Source organism: Enhydra lutris, unplaced genomic scaffold (assembly GCF_002288905.1).
Source record: "Enhydra lutris kenyoni isolate GAN:26980312 unplaced genomic scaffold, ASM228890v2 scaffoldscaffold1, whole genome shotgun sequence".
Taxonomy (NCBI): Eukaryota; Metazoa; Chordata; class Mammalia; order Carnivora; family Mustelidae; genus Enhydra; species Enhydra lutris.
Genome location: NW_019154085.1, coordinates 40954089 through 40976778, shown reverse-complemented (window position 1 = coordinate 40976778; position 22690 = coordinate 40954089). Strand labels below are relative to the sequence as shown.

General features: G+C 51.9%; 1 protein-coding gene across 1 annotated transcript in view; it reads right to left on the bottom strand.

Annotated features, from left to right (window-relative positions):
- The window catches only part of LOC111153162 (inositol polyphosphate-5-phosphatase D), a 108377-nt gene that overhangs the window by 54398 nt on the left and 31289 nt on the right, over nucleotides 1-22690 (bottom strand). The window contains exons 3-5 of the mRNA XM_022512016.1: nucleotides 7941-8091; nucleotides 5621-5792; nucleotides 1780-1920 (exon numbers count right to left, since the gene is read on the bottom strand). Of these exons, the coding sequence (XP_022367724.1) occupies nucleotides 1780-1920; nucleotides 5621-5792; nucleotides 7941-8091 (464 nt within the window). The remainder of the gene's footprint in view (nucleotides 1-1779; nucleotides 1921-5620; nucleotides 5793-7940; nucleotides 8092-22690) is intronic.

Here is a 22690-nt window from a genome sequence, read left to right as displayed (position 1 = left end):
GACAGACAGGTGTGCAGGGGACATTACAGTGTCCCTAATTCTAGCTAGAAGTTAACTCTCCCATAAATAGAGATGTGGAAGAGCAACAAGACAAAGGAAGCTTTTCCCCAGAGCACAGAGAAGTAGGCCACTGGGGAAGCTGCTGTGTGCATAAAATAAGGTGTCCCGATCCAGTAGCACAGGTGGGGGGATGCAGAAGTACCCTGTGAGTGGAGGAGGCCAGTGGAGAGACCAGGAGAGATATTTCCTCCCAAACAAGGAAGCAGCAAAAACAGGACGTCCATCAGAACACAAACAGCTCATTCTGTCTTCATGAAACTGTGTCTCTTAAAAAGAAAGTGCCATGTGTGTGTGTTTTCCCTCGTGATACATGATTTATAACAACAGCATCAAATGGGAAAATAGCTCTCCAAGGAAATCTCTAAAAATGATGGCTCCAGGTCCAATTGGCTGAGACAGTGTGAGCTGAAAGCCAATTCACTGAAATGAGACCTGACTGGCCAATTCGATGAGTGCTCCATTTACCAAGGAAATTATTTGTTACATTTACCAAATGTACGGATTGTGCTTTTAAAGGAGGAAAGTTCAATTGGATTACTGATGATGAAAGATTTGTTTTTGCGTATTAACTAAGCCAAAATGGATACGGCCGCAGAGAAACTGACAAGAGAGTTCTGAGGCTGCTGTACATTAATAATAAAATACAAAACTTTATATAGTCTGAGAGAGTCTCACCCACAGAAAATGCTATTTTTCCAACCAAAATGTTGACCCTTCATTTATGATGGGATTCTTTCGGCTCCTTAGGATTTCTCTCAGATGCCTTTTGAATGGGGTTTTCTATTTCCAAGCATTTTTTAAAAAAATATCCTTTATTATTTATTTATTTATTTATATTTTTAAAGATTTTGTTTATTTGAGAAAGAGAGAGACACAGCGAGAAAGAGAAAGAGAGAAACACAGTGAGGGATCACAAACAAGGGAAGTGAGAGAGGGAGAGGCAGACTCCCCACTGAGCAGGTAGCCTGATGCTGGGCTCAATCCCAGGACCCTGAGATCGTGACCTAAGCCGAAGGCAGACAGTTAACCGACTGAGCCACCCAGGCGCCCATTTTTCAAGCATTTCCAATAGCCTTCTGTCAGTTCTTCGGATAGCACTGCAGCCTTAATTTTGCCCTTTTTACAATTAAAATGTAAATAAACTTGAAGTTAATCTTAGCTTTCAATAAGGTAAAACGAAAAATTCTAAAAATCTAAAAGACATCGGAACTTCTACCAATTGGTCATTCAGTAAATTCGGTGTCGGAAATCGAAAGTTTGGGTGCATTAGCTTGCTCTACCAAACTGCCATCACCGGCATCAGCCTCCCAGGCAGAACGTCGGCTGCCTTCAATTTATTTCCTCTGGGAGCGCTCATGGACTTGTCCAATGTACCAGCTGCAGCAAGAAGGCAGACTTACTGCTGGATCTTGAGCAAGTGTAAAAGGGCCAGCCGTGTCCTCCTACTCACCCCCTCCCACAGCAACTGGCCTCAAATTAACTTTAGTTAAAAAAAAAAAAAGAAAGAAAGCCACAGCTCGAATACCATGAAAACAAAACCTTGCAACCACCACAAAGATTTCTAACCCTGCCAACTGCCCAATTATTCTGAGGACATCAGAGGCATCTGGAGAGCCAGGCAGAGGGCAGGGGTCACTCTAATGAGCTGCTTCTCTCGTTGGGGACCGTGCCCCCAACCCCCCACATCCCCGGGAGCTGCCTGACCCACAGAGCCATTACCCATAAAGCTCCTTGCACAGGAGCGTGGTCAGTTTCTTCAGATGAGGGAGGCTGCTAGAGCCCGTCTTCACAAAGTCAGAATCCAGGGCGAGCTGAGTGCTTAAATAATCTTGGATGGCTTTAAGATGCTCTTCTGGAAGTCTGAAAATAAAAGAAAGAGAAACATGCCTCTTCTGTGCCTTTGGCCACAAACACCAACCGTGAAAGAGGAAATTTTCATTGTCAGTGTCTCTGGCTGAGACACTGTCCTTCAGGAGAACATGGGCACGCTCCCAGATGGCACCCCTGGTCTCACCGAGGGCTAGAGAATCAGTCCGAGCAAGGTTAAATAAAGGATGGGGGAGGGAGGATGCCTCTTCACCCACCCATAAAGGCTTTTTCCCAAGCCCATACTTGGAAGGAAGGGATACTGGCTAGAAATGCTTATCTTTTTTTTAAAGATTTTATTTATTTATTTGACAGACAGAGATCACAAGTAGGCAGAGAGGCAGGTAGAGAGAGAGGGGGAAACAAGCTCCTTGCTGAGCAGGGAGCCCAATGTGGGGCTCTATCCCAAGACCCTGGGATCATGACCTGAGCCGAAGGCAGAGGCTTTAACCCACTGAGCCACCCAGGCGACCCTAGAAATGCTTATCCTTTATGAAGGAGACAAAGCAACTTGAGAAACGGTCAGCAGACTTGTTTCCCTACCTCATTTACTTCTAAAGACAGCATCAGGGGGCCGAGGGATGCTTAGTGGAGAGATGGCAAATGGCTCTAGGTCACATACCAACTCCAAAGTCATGGCCGAAGGCCACCTGGAGCTCTGTGCTGAGGACGTTCTGAGCTGTCCTGGGGTCCATGGGGAAGTCTGTGTGGTGGGTGATGGGCTGGGAATATGGTAGTGGGCCCAGGTGCCCTGTCCTCCCTCTTGGGGCTCTGGCCCAGCCCCTTCGGTTCCTGGGTGGGTGAGGCACACACAGGCAGGGCAAGCTCACTGCACACAGTGGCCCCCGGGGAGGCAGAGCCCAAGCTGGATGGCACTAGGGCTATCTCGGAGGTCTGATGGTCCCTCTACGTTCTCTTGCCCAGCACCATTGTTTGTTCCAGGTAACTGTGAGTGAGTCTTTGTTCCTGTAGTGACTGCAGTCAGAGTCACAGCAACTATTTCCTGGGCATAACCCTACACTTACTCTGCCTAGCACCTCGTGCCCATTTCCCCTTGGGTCCCCAAACCAACGTTAGGACACAGCTGTTATGATCCTTCCTATTTTACAGACGAGCAAACTGAGGAGAAGGTTGTAGATCTACCTGGGTGAAAAAACTATTACAAGCTTTAAAAATCTTTGCTCTAGCCTTGACATTTAATCAAGCTGGAGCTGGAGGACACGGGTTTTCCCCCTAGAGGATCTCTGAAAGAATGAAAAGCTCCTGCTCTCCAGACTGGAAGGGCCATTGGCCATTTTGACTTCTTTAGACTGAAAACGATTTACATGCCCATCGCCTTCCTAAAACTGAATGTTAATCTACATTCATTCTGGGTTTTGATGGTCTAAAAATCCAGTTTCTGCCCAAGTCTATTTCTGAAAAGGACAAAGTCGCTCCCATGGTATTAACATATGTATTTTAACAGTTCTAATGACTATTGACTCTTAAATCTGAGACCACGAGTGCTTGCTGCAGGAAGCTGTCTTTGTTAAGACGTTCATTGTAGGAGAGCGGTGACATAAAGATGTGAACTCTGTTCATCAGAGAAGTTTGATTTCCTCCAGCAATCTTGCCATAACTATTAACTACAACCTAACTGATTAGATGTAATCAACTTGCACAAAAGACCGGGCAGGTTATCTTACAATTAAGAAGAATAATCTAGGGGCCCCTGGGTGGCTTAGTCAGTTAAGCATTTGCCTTCAGCTCAGATCATGATCCCAGGGTCCTGGGATGGACAACTCCCCCCCGCCCCCCCCAAGCTTCCTGCTCAGTGGGGAGTCTGCTTCTCCCTCTGCCCCTCCCCACTTGTGCAAGTGCACGCACATTCTCTTTTGTCTCTCTCTCTCTCTCTCTCACTTGCTTACTCTCTCTCTTCAAACACAAGGCAGAATCTGGGTTTGTCAGGACCCAGAGGAGCACTGAGGACAAGCACTGTGTCGCTGCTACCCTTATCCCCTGTCACCATGCTCCATTTACTTATGCCAAGCTCTTGCCAGAGGTTTTAGGAGGTTTCCACTGCTGTATATGACATGAGGAGCCGGAACAGGGAGAGCACACAAGCCCCCAATTGCCCCTGCCCCTCTCATGAGGCTGCACAGAGGCTTGGCTGCCTATCTCGTCCTGCCCCCACTGAGCCTGGAGGCCCCAGAGAACCCCCGTCCCTAGAGAGGAGGGATGGAGGGGAGGCAGAAGGAGGCGTCAGATCGGGGCACCAACTGAGCGTCCTTGCTTATTTCCTTTGCTCACGCTCTAGAGCACCTACCCCTGGAGAGAGGTGGAAACTCAAGGGAACTCAACAATGGGAAGAGTTGAATAAGGGGTTGTTATTTACATATGTCTATAGGGTAATCATGGCAACACACCCATGTCATCAAAACATTGGCTACTTAGCTATTTGATAAATAACCCAAGTATTGCAAGGAGTGTGCATAGAAAAGGACCTGGTGGGCCTAGAGAAGAATCAAAGGATATTCAAAGAGGAATTATAAAAACAGCAGGTATCTTAGCAACCAGCTGGCTTGTGTGTACTTTCAGGCATTTCCTTTGCATTTTGCCAAACTGGATGGTAGGAGAGAAGCCCTAAGCTGGAGATGTTGCATTAACCACCCCCACCAACCCGTTAGGATATTCTTGGTGGGGGGTGGGGTGGGGGGGTTGCTTTTTCTCACAAAGAAACAACAACAAAAAAACTTTTTAAATTTTTAATGCACGGAAGTCACCGCATACTAACTTATTAAGTCATGCAACACACATCGGGAGGGGGCCTACTCCGTGCCAGGCAATGTGCGGGGCGTGGGGACACAGCCCTGCTCACGGAGCTCCCTTCCGGTTGCAGCCATCCCCCTGCCCCATCTCGCTTTCAGGGCCTGTGGTGTGCAAGGCAACTAACACCCCTTCCAGGTGACAGTCCCATGCGCCCCTCTTGGGCCTGATCGGAGAGAAACAGGAGTACACAGCAAGAAGCTGCCAGACCCCCCGGGCATGGACCAGCAGGAGCCAGGGTGGGCCTACCTACGGGAGGAGATCCGGAGAGTTCCGGATCAGAGCGAGGAAAACCTAAAGTAGCAGAATGACTGCGTCTCCCATGAAAAAAGGAGCGTGTTGCGGTGTAGACAATAGTCTATACTACACACGGAAATACTGCTCCGGCCTATTTCTGGTGACAAGGAAGGTGGCTCCCCTGGCAGAGATCCCAGAGCAGGACAGGGCTGAGTGGCAGGTCCAGGCTATAGTGTAAACCCCTCCTGGCCTCGGGCCATCTGCCTCAGTAGACCCCATGGCAGTAGAGCTATCCGTAATGGGGAAGGATGACATATGGAGTTCTCAGCAAGCCCCAGGAAGGGGATCCCAGCAGAGGCCCCTTAGCCCCGAAGCAGGGCCACATCTCTGCAGCTGAGAACTCTAGGTCATTCCAGAACCAGCTCCTGCCAGGCAGAGCAGTTGAGCCGAGCACCCTGTGCCCAGGCAGCAGAGGAGTGACCCAGGCCTCCTCAGAGCTAACGTTGGGAGCCCGGGGGCAGGTGGGCAGGTGCTCCAGGACAAGCTGTCCTAGCAAGGAGGTGGCACCCTGGGGAGCGAGCACAGAGGGAGCTGCCCAGGGGCTGTGGCACCGAAGGTCAGCCTTGGAGAGGCCCGCCAGGTGGGAACTCACCCACTGGTGTCCATGCTCTGCAGCCGCTGGAACAGTGTTTCCGAAAGGCTTGGCTTGCTGACCTCGGTGGCTCTCACATTCTCGCTGGAGAGAGGGACGTCTTTGGCCTCACATGGCCCAGCAAATAAAGGGATGTTCCTTGGTGGCAGCTCGGGTGGAGACAGGACACCTTCTACCCAAGGGAAGAGCAATGATGCCATTTGGTCTAAGCACTAGCTTCTCTCAGAATCCCCCACCTACCGAGGGCTCCCTGGTGGAGGGACCCCTCCCCGACCTGCGAGGTCCATCCAGGCCACTGTGCCCAGTCACAGACCCCGTCTGTGCCTGCGCTGTCCCTCACGTCTGCTTTCCTTGACCAGATGGGAAGCCGGCTGATGGCAGGAACCTCGTCTTAGTGGTCTTTGGCCCTGGGGTTTTGTTTGTCCCATGGAGGTGCTCAGAAAACACGGGCCAGCTGGGCTATTGGCCTTGGACAGGTGGAGCCAGTGGCCCCAGAAGGATGTCCAGATTTCAGGCTGGTGCAGGGGCCCTGGAGGGGGCAGAGGCCCAGTTCCTGAGATGGGGGAGCAAGGGTGGGGAGCAGGCAGGCCGCAGGCACGCTGCTCCCCTCTCTCCCACCCTGACCTCCCTTTCCTCTGCTTTCCCTCCAGCCTCTGCTGTTCCTTCTCTCCCTCCCAGACCTAGGAGACAAATAAAGGAAAGTGAGGGGTCCCCCCTTCACGCAGAGAACTGAGATAGAAAACAACTTGAATTCGGCCCTGGAGAAGGGACTCCTGCCCACTTGCCTTCAGACTTCTGTCCTGCACACATGACCAGTGGCAAGGGTGCAGAGCCTCTTGGGTCCACAACCTCCTGCCCCAGCCTCTTGCCACCCCAAATGGCCATGCCAGGGCCCCCACCACAGGGCCGCCTGGGGACATCCTCTTTAGAGGACAAGCTCTTCACGTCCCCCCTGGCCTGAGGTTCTTGCGATGGTGTGAGTGTGTTTTGAGACCTGTGGGGGCCGGCAGTGCCTTGAGAAGACATGAGCCAAATCAGACCCCTTGGACCAAGGGGCAGGGTGGGGGTGACAGTCAAACTGGTCGAGTTAAAGCCGACAGCAGCACCTCCTTTGGGAAGTGGAGCCAGTAGTCACAAGACTGGGCTTCTCTTCCTGGCCCTTAGGGAAAGTTCGGGGGCTTTCTCCAGATGCCTTCCAGAAAGGCAGCATAGCCAGGCCAGCAGGGGTGAGGGAGGGGAGGGCATCTCTGCAGGACAGCTTCTTGGCTCCAAGACCAAGGCTTGGGCACCTGGGGACAGCTGGGGGACAGGTGGCCACAGCACAGAGCCAGTGAGCGACCCAGGCCCCCACGGCCACACATCAGCTCTGGCTATTTCGGAGCAGGGATGAGAAGAGGCAGGGGCTGCTTGGGTCCCTCTCAGCCTCCACGGAGCTGTGGTCCTTTTGAATCTCTCTGCCTGGCCCTCACGTCCTCCACACAGAAGCCGGGCCCTCAGCGTTCGCCCTCTGCCCAAGCAGCCACTGGGCTTCGCATCCACTCAGAAGGGGTCTCTGGGAAGGCGGGAGGAAGGTACACCGGGCTGGAGCGGCCCGCAAGGAAGGGAAGGGCAGGCACCAGCCCACGAGGACCTCGGCGTGTCTGGGGGCGACCCTGGAGCAGGGGACCTGTTTCCAGGCCCTGGAATTTAGGAAAAACCCTGACCAGGTGAGGGGCTCAGTTACATATCTCAGGGTTTCTGTTAGGAAGGGAACTTCTGAGGGGAGAAGGCCGCCATCCAGGGGGGTCCGGCTACCGTGCTCTCCTCTGCTGGCCTCTTGTTTAGTTGCTCTGTGGCCCCCACTGTTTAAGGAGAGGCTTGACCCTCATATATTTTCTAGGGGCCTCTCTTCCCCTTCCAGTTAGGTACAAGCATTTCCTCCTTCATTCTCTTTACAGCGAAACGCAGCTGATGACTTTGGTGAGGACATAGCCGCATTTATTGAGCGCTTCTTGTGTGCGAGGCTCTGGGCTCTACATTCGGTGCCTCCCGGGACGAAACCTTGAGAGGTAGGTATTGTGTTTAGTGTCTCTTTAAGAGAAGTCTGTGATTCAGAGGGGTGAAGCAATTTACCTAAGGTCACACAGCTAAGAAGCTAGGGAACAGGAAGTCCGACCCAGGTCTGTCTGACCCCAGAGCCGGCTTTCTTGGTCACCATGTCACCCTCTCTCCCTCTGATAATCAGACCCACTTAATCTACAAGCACTTGTGCTGAAACACCGCAGGACTCCCCTCCCCAACCCCGTGCCCCCCTCCTGCCTTCCCTTCCATCTCTTCCTACCCGTCTCCTCCTCTGGCTCGTCACCGGCTTCCTCCTCCTCCAGGGGCACGGGGTACTGCAGGTGGGTCACCAGCCCCATGTTTTCTTTCTTGTAGAACTCGATGAGCTGGTCCAGCTTGGTGAAGAACCTCATGGGGACCCCTTCGGATGCCTGAGGACAGAACCCCAGACTGAAGTACATTTCAACTGGCTGGGACATCACCTAACCACAGAGGCCATCTGCAGCAGAGACCAACAAAGCTGAGAGAGTGACCTTGATCCAGAAAAAGCCCTGGGCTCCTACGCAGTGTCTGTCCACCACACCCACACCCTCCCGTCCTGTAGCCAGCAGCCCAAGGCCAGTCTGCAAAAGGCACAAACAGTTTTAAAAATTCTTTCCCTTTCTTTCTTTCTTTCTTTTTTTTTTTTTTTAAAAACTCTTATTTTATTTTTACTTATTTAAAGATTTTTATTTGTTTATTTGAGATAGAGCAAGAGAGTGCATGCAGGCACAGGCAGGAGCAGCAGTAGAGGGAGAGGGAAAAGCCGACTCCCTGCTGAGCAGAGAGCCTGATGCGGGGATCGATCCCAGGACCCTGAGATCATGACCTGAGCAGAAGGCAGAGGCTTTAACCCACTGAGCCACCCAGGCACCCCCTCTTTTTTTTTTTTTTTTAAGATTTTATTCATTTACTTGAGAGAGAGAGCACGCACAAGCGGTGGGGAGGGGTAGCAGGAGAGCGAAAAGCAGATTCCCTGCTGAGCAGGGAGCCCAATGTGATGTGGGACGCCATCCAGGGCCCTGGGCTGAAGGCAGACACTTCAGACGCCTAACTGACTAAGCCACCCAGGCTCCCCTCCAGCAAGAAATTCAAGGTGGGTCCTGGCAGCCAGCCCCACCTCACTGGGGCTCCACCCACTGAGGCCCTGCCCAATGGAGACCCCGCCCACACCAGGGGGGTATCAAGCTGCAGGGCAGGTTGGGAGAACTGCAAGGACGAGACTCCCCTCACAGATGATGTACCCTCCAGCTCTTAACCCAACATGCTCCAGAGCCCTGTCTGTCCTCCCTGTCCAGTACCTCGCCTGCTTCTCCTTGTGTTCCCTGTCTCAAGGAATGATACCATCATCTCCCTACTGGCCTTCGCAGAAACCCAGGAGCATCTTGGATCCCCTTGGAGGGATCCCTCTGGCACAGAGGGCAAAGTGGACAGTGTGGCAGGTGTTCTGCCTCACAGAAGAGGCTGAGTGGGGTGGCAGCCCTGGGTGGAGGAGGAAGTTGTAGCTGGGCTCCAGGGAGGAGCAGTGAGCCTGGGGCAGCTAGATAGGAGAAAAGGATCAGGCTGTTGGTGGGTACAGGGATGGGACAAAAGGACCCCCCCTCCTGGGTAGGGCTTCCCTGGCCTCCGAGGCCAGCGGTCCTGGTCCTCCCACTAAATGCCTGATTGACCTGCATTATCATCACAGCCATCTCATCAATGGCAGTTGTACAATTTTATTTTTTCTTGTTTTTTTTAAAGGGATATCTACACCCCACTTGGGGCTCGAACTCACAACACCAAGATCAAGAATCTCATGCTCTACCAACTAAGCCAGCTAGGTGCCCTGGCAGTCATATAATTTTAAAACGAGTTGAGAAGGTGCCATCATTAGAGCTGGAAGCCAGAAGTCCAACTGCTCCCCTGGGGGCTGCCAGGTGCCTTCTTGCTGAAGGGGCTGGGACGATCACATGTGGGAAAGAAGGCCAACAGGCAAAGAGGATGGGGGTTGGACAGTCCACCAGGTTGGTGAACACACAGGGTCTGGGTTTAGTGTGGCTATACCGTCCTGACTTGCCCACCTTCAAGTCAGACACCTGTTGCTCCAGTGTGGTTAGGACTGACGTGAGAGGCTAGGATAGTGCCTTGATCTGGGGGTCTTCAGGGCTCCAGGTAAGTGGGACTGGGACAGCAAAAGAGGCAGGATGACCCAGGCTGGGACAGACCCAGACATGTGCAAAAGGACCAGGATTCAGACCTGTCCCTGAGCCCCTGTTCCTGGTGGTTAACCCCAAGTTGTAGCGAGGATGCATTTGCCTTCGGAGAGTCCACCTGACTTTCACCTTGACACAGGGCTCTCCGCTTGGCCTCTCTGTCTCTCCAAGTGTGTTTGTGTGTGCATACTCACAGCACACATGTAAATCTCTACATGAGGCTACATATGTGTGTTTGACTCTGTGGTTTAAGCTATTAGGTAAATGTATAGAGTTTAACAACTTTTTAAAAAAAATTCTTTCCAATAAATTCCCTGTTGTCACAAAGCCCCATGTTAAGCAATCTCTTTCAAGTATTATTGAACCAGAAATATTTGAGCAGCAGCGGCCAGGCCTTTTAAAAAGTAACCAGAATAGGTTCAAACCCAAAAGTGAGGAGAATAACAAAAATAATTTGACATGACCCAAGATCGATGAATTTGATTGCATTAAAGCAGCTGTGATAAGTATCATCTTTGTCAACGAATTTATAGCTCATGGATGACAAGCCATTAGGCATATGGGAAAAGGATATGAAACCATCGAAGAAAGTCAAAGTGAAACAGCTCATGTGTGGGTCTGAAAGAGAGTTCCCAGCCGGGAATGTGTGTTTGAGGCAGCCCATGGGATGTGGGAATTTAAGATACACAGAAACTAAGACCCACGTTATTACATGTGACCTGAAAGGCTAAAACAGAACTAGGACATGCCATTCGGTGTGGACACCTTTTATTTCGGAGATGTTGAGTGTGAAAAAAGCAGCATCTTGGACTTGATGAAATATGCGGTGTCTTAAGCTTGCAGAGGAACAGGACCCCTGACCATGAATCTAATCCCTACAGATCCAGCAAGCTAGGAGGTGGGTCGGGGGTACCTGGGAGTCAGCAGCAGGTGCTGGGCACTGTTGGTGAGACAAAGCTGCTGGACCCTGTTTGTGCTTGGACTGTTCACAGAGGCCAGGGAATCAGGGCCTGGACAACCAAGGTTGCTTCTAGGGTCCCCAGGTCCCAGGAAGGTAGATGGTGAGGGCTGAGTCCAAACCTCAAGAATGGTGGGGCAGCCTGTCTTGGGGGAACAGGCGGGCAAGCCAGTGCCATGGCCAGCTACTGAAAGGCACTGCTTGGGGAGGAGTGCCTTCCTGAACCTCCCCCACTGCTCACAAGAGGGCCGCACCCAGGAAATGATGGGCCACTCTCCAGAAGGCAGGGTCTACATGTGTAGGTCCCACCTGGAATGAAGACTCACTGTACACACGGGGCTCAACAGGCAGCATGAACAGAAGCAAAGGAAATGCGGAAGGCAGGGTACCAATTAGACAAACTTAGGGTCTCTTTGACCCTAACTTTGAGGAGCTCTTCTCATCAGTATTTGCTCTTGGAACTAAGATTTGAAGGGGTTTGCAGAGATGCCTTTAAGAGCTTATGTTCAAAGCACATTCTAGAATAGAAACAGGAAGAGTAAAAGGTCAGGGTGCCCAGGGTTATATAAGTTCTTGAGGTGGCCTAGGCATGGGGTAGAGTGAGGGGGTGACGGGGTAAAGGAGTGAGAGGGTGATGGGGTAAGCAGTGTTTGGACGGGCAGGGAGAGGTCCCACCCGGCCAGGAGAGAAAGGAGAAGCCCGGCGGTGGTGTTCTCATTCCTAAGCTAGACCAAGAAAGGCTCTCTGTTAAGGTGGGGTGGCCAAAGGGGCAGGGTGGGGGGCCAGCAAGGGTGTAGGGCTGCTCAAAGGGCAGCCACACTTGGGGGAGACCTCACAAACCCGGCCAAGTCAATGCTAGGAGTAGGGTTTGGGTGTCGGGGCTTCCAAGGAAATGGGGCCTTGACCGTGGCCAGCAAGAACTCCGAGGGCCTTTGGGGTAGGTGTCTGGTCAAGCCCACGTCCACATTACTATGTACCCTGTGGTCAGGGGCCAGGTCTGCTTAGTGCTTTACCCCCGAACGGGGCTGTAGGGTATGACAATTGGAGGGTCTCAGCAAGTGTGACTGGATGGACTCATGGGGAGTCAGTATGGGAGTCAGGGGAGATGGTCAGAGAGGACCCTATGTAGGTCTGGGACAGGTGATGCAAAGAAATGGTGTGGATGGGTACTGGCAGCCGGGGACTACCCTTCCCATGACCCTGGACCCCAGCCCTCACGGTGCCTTTTGAACAACTTCCAAATGCAAAATGTTGACAAGAAGATTGTTGTATGTATCAGTCAGGTCCTGGCAGGAGCCAGATGTCATGTTACACCAGGGGATCTGGGGATCACGTCATGAACAGGGTGTAGGGATACCAGTAAGAGGGGAGCAGCATTCCAGAACCAGCAGCAGCAGAGAGTTACCAGCCTGGGAGCAGCACAGCAGAAGGGCAGACCCTGGAACCCCAGGAGGGCTGTCTGGCAGGAGCTGGGGCCTTCTGTGGCTGCTGGGAGGGGGAACTGGCCACGCTTCCGGGGAAGGGGGGCTGCCCTTCATCCTTAACTGTTGGGGCCTCCAGACATTGTTCCTCATTCCGTGGCCACTGCCTTCCTGAAGAGATTCATCAAGTCATTTTGAAACAGAGAAACCCTGCAGCCCCACGTTACACTTGCACCGTGAACGTGAGCCCCATGCACTTAGAGACCCCACCCACGGTAGGGCCTGCGGACAGCTGGATTTCTGCTCTGCAGCTACTCTCCGACCATCAGGAATGAGCTCCTCTCTTTAGCGGATACCTAAAGCACATCACAGACAGCTCGGTTTTAAAAAAGCAAGGAGCAGCATTTCCTCTGTTAAGTCTGCCTGTCGACTTACGATACATGGGCCCAGAACAATTGGCCTTTTGGGATTTGTGGAATCGACATGAAATTAGGTTCGTCACCAAAAGTCACACAGAAAAAACATGGTAGGGCTTAGTTCAGATTGTGAAACAAGAGACCTTTCTCTTCTCCTATCTGCATCAAGATCTCCAGGTGTATGGAAAGGTTAAGGCGCTTTCCAGCACTAGCATTTCCACAAAGCCTTTCCCCACCACTCCCAGGGGTGCCTGCCTTCCCACAAGTTTCCAAGTCCCAGAAGGAAAGGGATCCTGCTTGGCTTTGCCTCATACAGTCCTTGAAGCCCCTTCAAGGGCAGTGACTTGCCCCACCACCGCTCTGGGAGACGTGGACAGTACATAGGCCTCACATCAGAAGAATTGAAGGAAGGGCCCTTTCTCTCTATCATGTGGCACCTGCGTTCACCCAGGGACAGAACTCCTGGGGAAGGTCAGAGTGAGGGAAGACGGCTGGCCCCAGTCCCAGACCCAGGGCTCCAGAAGATACCACCACCAAGGTCTTCACGACAAAGGGCAGCTGAGCATCTGGTCTGTTAGAGGCTCAGGGCTGTGCGCTCTGAGAAATGGGGGTGTTTCCAGAAATAGCTGTGACTTTCAGACACCCTGCAGAGGAAGGGCGAGCAGGGCAAGGAGGCCAGAGCACTGGACAGACTCAACTTTCCCAGGGGGCTGCTCTAACTTCAGCACTGTCTGGGATCTAAATGGGGAACTGAAAGAGGTCTATGCACAGGAGGTCAGCGGGGGTGGGGAGGGTGGCGAGGGAGAGCTGAGCGGGAGCTGAGGGGGTTAGGCAGGAGGCTGCTGCTGTAAGGCACCCTGTCCTCAAGCTTCCGCCAGCCTGTGTTTGAAATGAACAAGTATATACAATCATGGTGGACATTTTACAAATGATGAAAAAGTATTAAGCAGTGGAAAACAAAAACAAAAACTAAACCATGCTCATTATTCCACTGTGGCAAAGCATTTCAAGTAAGTTCGATGAGGAAGTCACTAGAAGGTCTGAAGCAGGGTGAACACGGCATTTGGGGGCCATGAAGAAATAGCCAGGAGGGCCTTAGGGTGGCCGGTGTCACTGTTTCCATCTTTCTGGGGAGAGTGGAGGGGTATCTGAGAGCTTAGAAGTGGGGGTGGGGGCAGAAAGAGATTCTGCCCAGGCCTCTGAGCGCCCCCAGACCCGGGACTCCCATATAACCACCGAGGCACCGTGTTGATGGAACAGGGTCAGGGGTGATGTCCGGGCCCAGGCTCTGTGTTCTAGAACCTCACCTCCCAGCCCCAGAGGACTGATGCCCCCTGTCCTGTCCTCTGCACACTGCCGCGGGGACCCACCTCCTTCTGGCCCTGCCTCGGCCCTCCCCTCTCCCTGCCAGCCCCTGAAATGCTTTCCTCGGCTCCCCTTCTGCCCTCGGGTGGTTCTCAATCCTTTCCACCTTCTCCCTCCAAAACCTCTTTCTAAGAATTGCAGACCTCAACTTGGATGAAGAAGGGAGAAGGGGAGAGGCCAGCTCATGGGTCTCTTGGGCCTCTGGGGACTTGCAGAGTTGGGATTTTGCTCTAAAGGTGACTTGGAACCATTGAAGGCATTTCAAAGTGCGTATGCACGTGCGGCGTGTGTGTGTGTGTGTGTGTGTGTGTGTGTGTGTGTGTGTGACTTAATCAGACATGTATTTTTGGAAATATCACTTTGGCTGTGTGCAGGTCAGGACAGAAGTGGGGGTTGCTGGCAACCCAACTCTGCACTGGAGAGGTGCAGTGGAGGGAGAGGGGCCAGAGCTGGACTGAAGAGTCAGGGAGGGGCCGAGGGAGGACACCCCAGACCTTTGGTTTTAGCAAAGTGGTTAATGAGAGAAACAGTAGGGACAGGCAGGTTTGGAAAGTGCTTTGGAGGCCAGCTTGAGATCTAGAAATCCTTCTTCAACTATATGGCCTAGGAGAGACCCCAGGATGTGTCTGCATAAAAGCCCATCAGTCTCCCCCTATTCTTCCCTCCCCTTCTCCTCTTCTCTTCAAAACCTGTATATTGGGGGCGCCTGGGTGGCTCAGTGGGTTAAACCTCTGCCTTCGGCTCAGGTCATGATCTCGGGGTCCTGGGATCGAGCCCCACATTGGGCTCTCTGTTCAGCGGGGAGCCTGCTTCTCCCGCTCTCTCTGCCTACTTGTGATCTCTCTCTCTCTGTCAAATAAGTAAATAAAATCTTTAAAAAAAAAAAAACAAAACCTGTTTATTGGTTCGCTTCCTTTCCCTGCTCATCCTCTGAAGGTCATGGGGCTCTGGGGGCAGGGGCCAAGGAGGTGATCAGCAGGCAGAAGATGCAGGTGGGAACTTAGAAGGAGGCCTAACCCAGGGGCCCAGGGGCAGCAGAGCAGGAGACTGGCTAGATCCAGGAAAACATGCAAATGCAGAGAAACAGGAGCCAGGCTTCATCCTGGGAATGCAGTCAGGCTAGAATGAACTGTCCATAGTATCCTATTGGATGGGGACAGATCAGAGGGCACTCGAGGTACATTCACCTGTACCCAGGTAAATATGGATGCATGTATGAGCGTGCATGTCTGTTCCCCACACGTGTCCTTGCTCTGTCCACTGACAGGAGCCTGGGAGCCAAAACAGATGCCCGGGTTGCCACAAGCACACTCAGAGCTCAGGTCTCGGTTGCTAAAAGCCACTTAGCTAAAAAGACCCAGGTTCCTGGGAGAGAAGGCTGATTCCAAGACCTGGCAGGAAAGGGATCTGGTCGGCCTAGAGCATCCATTGGCTGGGAAAGAAAGGAAATGCTCAGAAAATGATGACGATTATATGAGCACCATTTGAGCACCAAGATGAATAATAACAATAATTATAATTCACAGAGTAAACGAGCAGCTGATGAGTCCATCCTGATGTGAACACATGAGAAGGGAACGCTCTCCCTCACAGGAGAACGCCAACTGATAACCGTCAAAGGAATGATGGACGTCGTCGCCGGCCACTCAGCGTCACGGCAAGGAGGGACTCAGGCGAGTGTGGACAGACGCTAAAGATGCGGACACCAGTGGGAGCAATGTGGAGAAGCGGGGTGTCTGTGCATCTCAAAATGTCCCCCCACAAAACAGTCATTTTAAAGGCAAAGATAGGAACTATGCAACCTCATATTAACTTACCCTTATCTACACGGTGGCTACACAGAAACACTTTTTTGAGTTATCCCCAATAATTAAAAAGTTTCAAAAATTAGTTTATGCAACCTAGCCCATTTAATTAAAACACACACAGACACACAAGCATACACACTCCAAGGAGAGAGGCTTCTAAGGCATCTTGCCTAAGAGTGTCAGGTTTTTAAATTTTTTTTTTTTTGTTTTTTGTTTTTGTTTATTTGACAGAGAGCTAGAGAGAGAGCACAAGTAAGCAGAGCAGCAGGGAGAGGGGGAAAGAGAGAAGCAGGCTCTCCGCTGAGCAGGGAGCCCAATGTGGGGCTCGATCCCAGGACCCTGGAATCATGACCCAAGCCAAAGGCAGCCGCTTAACCAACTGAGCCACCCGGGCGCCCCGAGAGTGTCAGGTTTTTTAAAAAGTGGTATAGAAACGTTCCTGCTCTAGAGATGCCTGGGTGGCTCAGTCAGTTAAGCGACTGCCTTCAGTTCGGGTCATGATCCCAGGGTCCTGTGATCAAGTTCTGTGTCAGGCTCCTTGCTCAGTGGGGAGCCGGCTTCTCCCTCTGCCTGCTGTTTCCTCTGCTTGTGCTCTCTTGCTCTCTCTGACAAATAAATAAATAAACTTAAAAAAAAAAAAAGTTCCTGGTCTCTATGCTTCTGTTGGTTTCTGTACAAAGACTACATCTTGGAAACATCTTTGATGCTCAGATAACTGTAATGATACTAACGGACCAAGAATAGAAAGACAACCACAGAGGGTCACGCGGCACAAGTGGATGGAGGAGGCAGAGGCGGGGAAGATTGGCTCGAAGTGGTGAGGACACAGCACCCCACGGTGCACCCTGTGTCAGGGGCAGGCAAGGGGTCCCTCTGAGGAGGGGGCTTCTGGAACCTCTCTGGCTCTTCCTAGGTGATGCCCCACTCCCCAAATGGAAGACACTGAACTGGGCCAGGTATGTTGTGTCTGCTGTCCCATGTACAGTAGATTGAGCATCACAGGTGGGTGCTACTGCTCCATTTTACAGCTGAGAAAACAGAGTCTCAGGTGGTGAGCAACACGGTCTGAAGAGCAGCACCCACAGGAAAACTTGAAGATGGGAGGTGGTAGGTGGGACCCAAGGACTTTCTAGCTAGACAGGAGGGAGGACACCAGACACGGGGAGCTGCCAGCTCAGGGTGGAACCAGGTGGTTAGCGATTCTCCGATTCTTGGGCAGGCTTCAGCCTCCAGCGGCTCGGTGGGTGGGATGGATGGTGTGAAACCCGGCGCGCGGGAGGAGCTCGAATCTCAAATCCCGAATCTCCCGGTGGCAGCAGGCCTGCCCTCCGAGCTGCAGTGGGTGGGGATGGGGGTGGGGAGGCTGGCGTCTCTTATCCGTGGCCACAGTCCTGTCTCCACTGGCCTGCCCCTGCCGCAGGGTCCCCCAAATCACATGTTTGAGGGTGCAGGAAGCATGAAAGCCAACACCAGGGTTCAGGGTCTCACATGAGATGCAGAAGGCAATAATGTGGCAGCTACGAGAGGAGGCATGAAGCTCCAAGGAAGAAAAGTGGGGACTGCCAAGCCTGCCCCAGCCCCACACCCACCAGCTGTAGCCCGCGAGACGTCAGTGCTCCCAGCTCACGTGCTTGTGCCATGCCTCACCCCCAGCTCCCTGGCAAGCACCAGGCTGCCCACTGGGCCAGGTCGGCCTGGAACGCATTGTAGGGTGGTGGGGGGGCGGTGCTCTGTCTTACTCCCAGCCAGCAGGCTGGGATCTCCCATCTACCTTGTTCTAACCAGTCCCCCCTTCCTGAAGCTGGGTTCTTTGGCTTTTCTCTTGCCTTGTTTTGGGCAGACTTCCCAGAACGACTTGGCGTGGATTCTGCTCACCGCCAGTCTGCACTTACTTCTAAATCCTTGATGCTCAGAGCCAACATCTCCGTTTCTCAACCCATGCCCCTTCCCTGGGCTTGTACCCCTCCACCCGTCCAGTTCCCCGGTCCTGCCCCTCTGGCTCCTCCTGCCTCCTGCTCTCTCCTGCCGGGGAAAACTCAGATGCCAGATCAACATCCCACCCCCCTACGCCCTCACCCCCACGCTTTATCACTTGTGAGCTGGGATCCCCACTGGGATCTGAGATCGTGAGGTCGCAAATCTCTGCCTTTCACTCTCAGCTATCTGTGCAGTGGGAGCGCACCCCGAGCCCTCCTCACAGACTTGAATGGCTTAGAGAGTGCTTTGAACCTCTCACATCAAAGCAGCTGCAAGCTAGAGGGCAGAGAAACTGACACCTCGAGCTGGTACTGAAATGACAGCTCTAGATGCGCCCTCTGAGGTCTCTCCTGGTGCCACCACCGCAGGAGCCAGGGCGCGGGCAGTGAGAGTGCTCCATCTGCCAGCTCGTGGTCTGGGTGTTCGGATCGTGGCATCCCCATCCGGGGACCGCAAGCCCGAAGTGAAGGCCCTGGGACAGGATGGGTCCCTTGTCGGCAGTGACAGCTGACAGCTAGACACACGGCACCACACCCGGCATCTCAGTGAGGCTGTCAGGGAAAGCTTTCCCGCTTTCTCCGAGAGCTCACATAAATAGAAGCCTGGGCTTCAGCCTTGGTGGGGAAGGAGGACTGTTCCCTGCTCTCGGGTTCACAGCCACACCCTCATCACGGTGCCTCACGACATCTTGCACTAGCGTGTGAAGAATTTACTTCTTTGCCCACTGACATTGGGTTTGGCAACACAACTTGCTTTGGCCAATGTAACGTGGGCAAAAGTGCCAGTTTTAAGCTCAGGGCTTAATGGACAATGTGGGGTTCTGCTCACCCCTCCTGGGTCCTGCAATCTGCCATGAGCTTTGCTGCTGAAGACTTGACCCTGCAACCTCACCTAATTCTCCTCGAGCCCTGGAGTTGCCTCCCTCTACAGAGATTCAGGAGAGATGGGGGAGAGCTCTACATTCCCGTGCCCACCAGAGGTGCCAACGTGTGCCTGGAGTGCGTGTGCAAAAGCCCAACTCTTCGCCTCCAAGCGGGACAAACCGTGAGGTGTAACTCATGCTCCAGAGCTCCTCGGAGGATCAGGCTAGGTCTGAGACTTTGCCTGGCCCGCACCTCTGCTTGGCTGGCCCATCTCTGGCCTGCGTCTCCCAGCCCCGTACAGGTTTCTCCTGCGAGCTTTTCTTGAGTGAGTTGCTGGTACTCAAGGTCAAGGTCTGCTTCTGGAAGATCTTGACCTGTGATGCTCAACTGCCCTAAACCGGTCCTCGTTCATCTTGAGCCTTCCCTCAACAGCTGATCCAAGAATTCTCCTTCAAGCCCTCTACCCAAGTCCCTTACCAACAGCAAAGAATTTGGATCTCTACCCCCCCATCCCCCACTTAATGGAGGAGCTGATCAGACTGGAAGCCCTTCGCTTCCTCTTCCTCCCACAAACACGGCCACCCATGAGGACAACCACACCTGTCTCTGCTTCCTCCCTCCTCTCTTCCCTCGGGCTCAGCACAGTCTCGGTGCGTAAGCTGCTCCACTTTCTGCACAGACAAGTCCAAAACCCACTCAGGCAATTGGGCCTCTGGTCCTGTGCGTCCCTGAGCCAGCTAGACAAAATGCCCTAACGAACATACTCAGAAACTCAGCATTCTGGCGACAAAATGCATCGCATATTATCTGAGTGCTGAGAATGAAGGCAGGAAAGAACAATATGTTTCGAGCACCCAAACAACTTTCCTTGAGCTTCTGTTGGTCTTCCCATTTTACAGAGGAAGAAACTGAGGCTCAAAAGGGCCAAATGCCTTGCCCTGTAAGTGGCACCACAAGATCTGAGCCATGTCTCGGGTCCCTTACGTGAGGTTCTAGGCTCTTGGGACTCCGAAAGGGGACTGTCCTCCGATTTTTCTGCCTGTGTGTTCTGGGACCTTTGGTAGGAGGCAAGTCTGTTTTGAACTCCATCCAAAAGACCTTATTTACTAGTGGATATTATATATCTATAAGCCCTCTCTCCCTCCACTCCTCCTTCAACATCTGTGTTATATAAAGAATCAAGGAGACCATGTTGCCATTCTGGAGAACATCAGACACAATTCAGGCAAAGTGTATGTGTGCTGTCTATGAGACAGCATTTTCACACCCGCACATATGCCCTCAGATTCACACGGGGCCACCTATTCACATGACCATCACAGCTTCGAGGTGGCGGAGATCTGAGTGTGCCCATCACTGGGAGAGTAGAGAGGCAAAGTGCAGTCAAGGTACACAAAGGGTGTCACACAGCAACCAGAAGCAAAGACTTCATGTGTAAGATGCAATACGGAAGGATCTTAAAAAGATCCTTTGGTGAAGAAAGTAGAAAATACACAGAGAGCTGTGATATCATTTCAGTGAATTAAAATTGCACAAGGACAACAATGTACATTTGGTAAGAACACACTCAAATAAAAAGACACCCACCCAGGGGTTGTCCTATTCAAGGAAGGGTATACAAGTGCATAAAGGGCAAGAAGGGACCAAAGCAGTGGGTAAGACAATACTGTATAGTGAGAATGCACTGCGGTTTTGATTATGGAGCCTGAGAGCAAAAGATGGGTTCTTCCCTGTGTTGTGGCCTTTCTGATTTGACCTGAATTAATTACCCAAATCTCCTGTGTCGCAGTTTTTCTCTTGGTCAAGTGGAGAGGAAGAAGTGGCAAGGGGAAGTAACTGTTAGTTAGAAAGCAAAGGGGCCTGTAAGTAAAAAGCACAAAATCTGGAGCCTGATGCAAGTGAAGCAGACATGATGGGAGGCACTAGGGAGAGGTGGGGACTGTGGCACATTGGAAAAATGTCCTTTTGATGGGATCAGCTTCACTTATATCCAATTCTATCCCCATGGGGTAACACAGGCTTAAAGTTGCCCGAACTTCAGAATATTCAAGGGAAGGTAAAAATCCAGACTCTTGAATGAAATCTCAGATTTTTTAGTGCTTGCAAATCATTTTTAAAAACACCCTGCATCAGCTACAAATTCAAATCTTAGCTCCACCACCAAATAGTTGTATGGCCTGGGATATGGCATTTAACTTTCCAATCTAAGCCAATTTCCTTGGCCATAAATGAAGATTCTAAGATCTCCTCGGCCAGGCATTGAAATGAGCCAAGCCCAGGGCATGGCTCTGTCAGTAAGAGCCCTTATCATCACGGAAAACCTGCTGTGTTGAATATGCTAATATATTATCAGCTCCTATTTTCCAGGTGGGTAAACTGAAGCTCAGAGGAGTAGAAAATTAAGTAGAACAGTCAGGTAGGGGGAAAAAAATCTTCCCCAAATGTGATTTGAAAAAAAGGAATGGGTAAAACTGATAAATAAAGTTTTGGGGATTAAAAGGGCTCTACGTAAAGCAGAAGTGCTTAGTAATCTGGCTGACCTCTTTCAAGCCATAGGAGTCTCTAATAAGGATGTCCACTGTCACAGAGGTGCTCAGACCTCATGGGGCAGTAACAGGTGCATATTTGTAATACACAGGCCAGGGGTGTGCTGCTGCTGCTGGCTCACGACAGCTGTGCTAACTCATCCTGGCTCAAAACCCAGTTCTTCCGGAACCCCAGGAGCTGGTTATTCAATGTGGCCACTGTGGTGGGAGTCCTGGTGAGAGGTATTTACACCACAGGAATTGGCAAACACTGCAAACCAGGGTGTTGCTTTCTCCCCTGGAGAACTCGGCATCAAATGTTTGCCACTGCATGGGGTGCAGCAACACTTACAACTTTGGCAAAATCCTCCCTTTCATTCTGAGAGGCCTCATGTACACGCTTGCCTTTCCCACCGCACAGCGAGATGTAGCGAAGAATGAGCCCTCTGGTGCCCCCTTTCTGGGGGTGAGAGGCTTATCGCAGTAGACAGTAGGGGATGGGTGGTTCGGGGTAAACACCCTGCTCTGTAGAGGAACTGAAAGTCACCGTTTGCAGGCTCCTGCTGCTCTATGACGGAAGCACCCTTACACCATGGCCCGAAGCCCCAGACAAAAAAGGGGAATGCAGCCGTACTTGTTTCAACAGAATCCGAGCCTTCCCCAGGGGAGGAAGAGCACTCTGTGTGGGGACTTGACCATGGGAGGGCAGAGTAGAGGGGACAGCCAGATGCCTGCGGGCAGGCCAGGCGGGCTGTGATTTTCACAGTGGGTCAGGTGGCTTCTTCTGTCATTGACATTTTAGTGAGCTTTGTGTCCATTCCAGGCAAGCTTCTAGATCAGATGACTAACAGCATGGTTTGTAAGAGGTACCGAAGCAAGTGGCGATCCTGGGAACTAGCAGGAGTTCATCGGGAAAAGACCAAGTCGGGTGAACCTGGTTTTCTTATTTCATGTACCCAGAAGGCCTATATATGGTTGCTAGCCTATGAATTAGATCACTTGCATCTGATAGCGATCACAGCGCTGCCACCTGCGGAGGCCAGCTGGGTAGTGTAAGCAAGTGGGACGGGCTGGGACTGAGGCAGGAGGAGGAGACGGGGACTTCGTCCCATCAAAGGGAAATACCACACCTTCCGAAAGGGGGATGCTTACCCTGGGATGACGTAGGTCTAAGCTGATTAGGTCTTTAAATTTTTCAAGGGACACTAAGAAATTCAGAACACTTTATAAAGTCTAGGAATTTCTAAAAATGCTCTTAGCTGGTTCGTAATTTTTAAAAACATATGTCAGCCAAAAAGAACACAAAATCCAACACGGGGTGGGGTTGTGTACCAGTTTGTGATCTTTGCTATAAAATATATAGTTTCAATAAAGCATTTTTTCATATTCACCCATGATTTTTTTTTGGTGGAGATCTGCACGGAGGAATATGGGTGAGGAGGGGAGTAGGCCACCGATGGTCAACC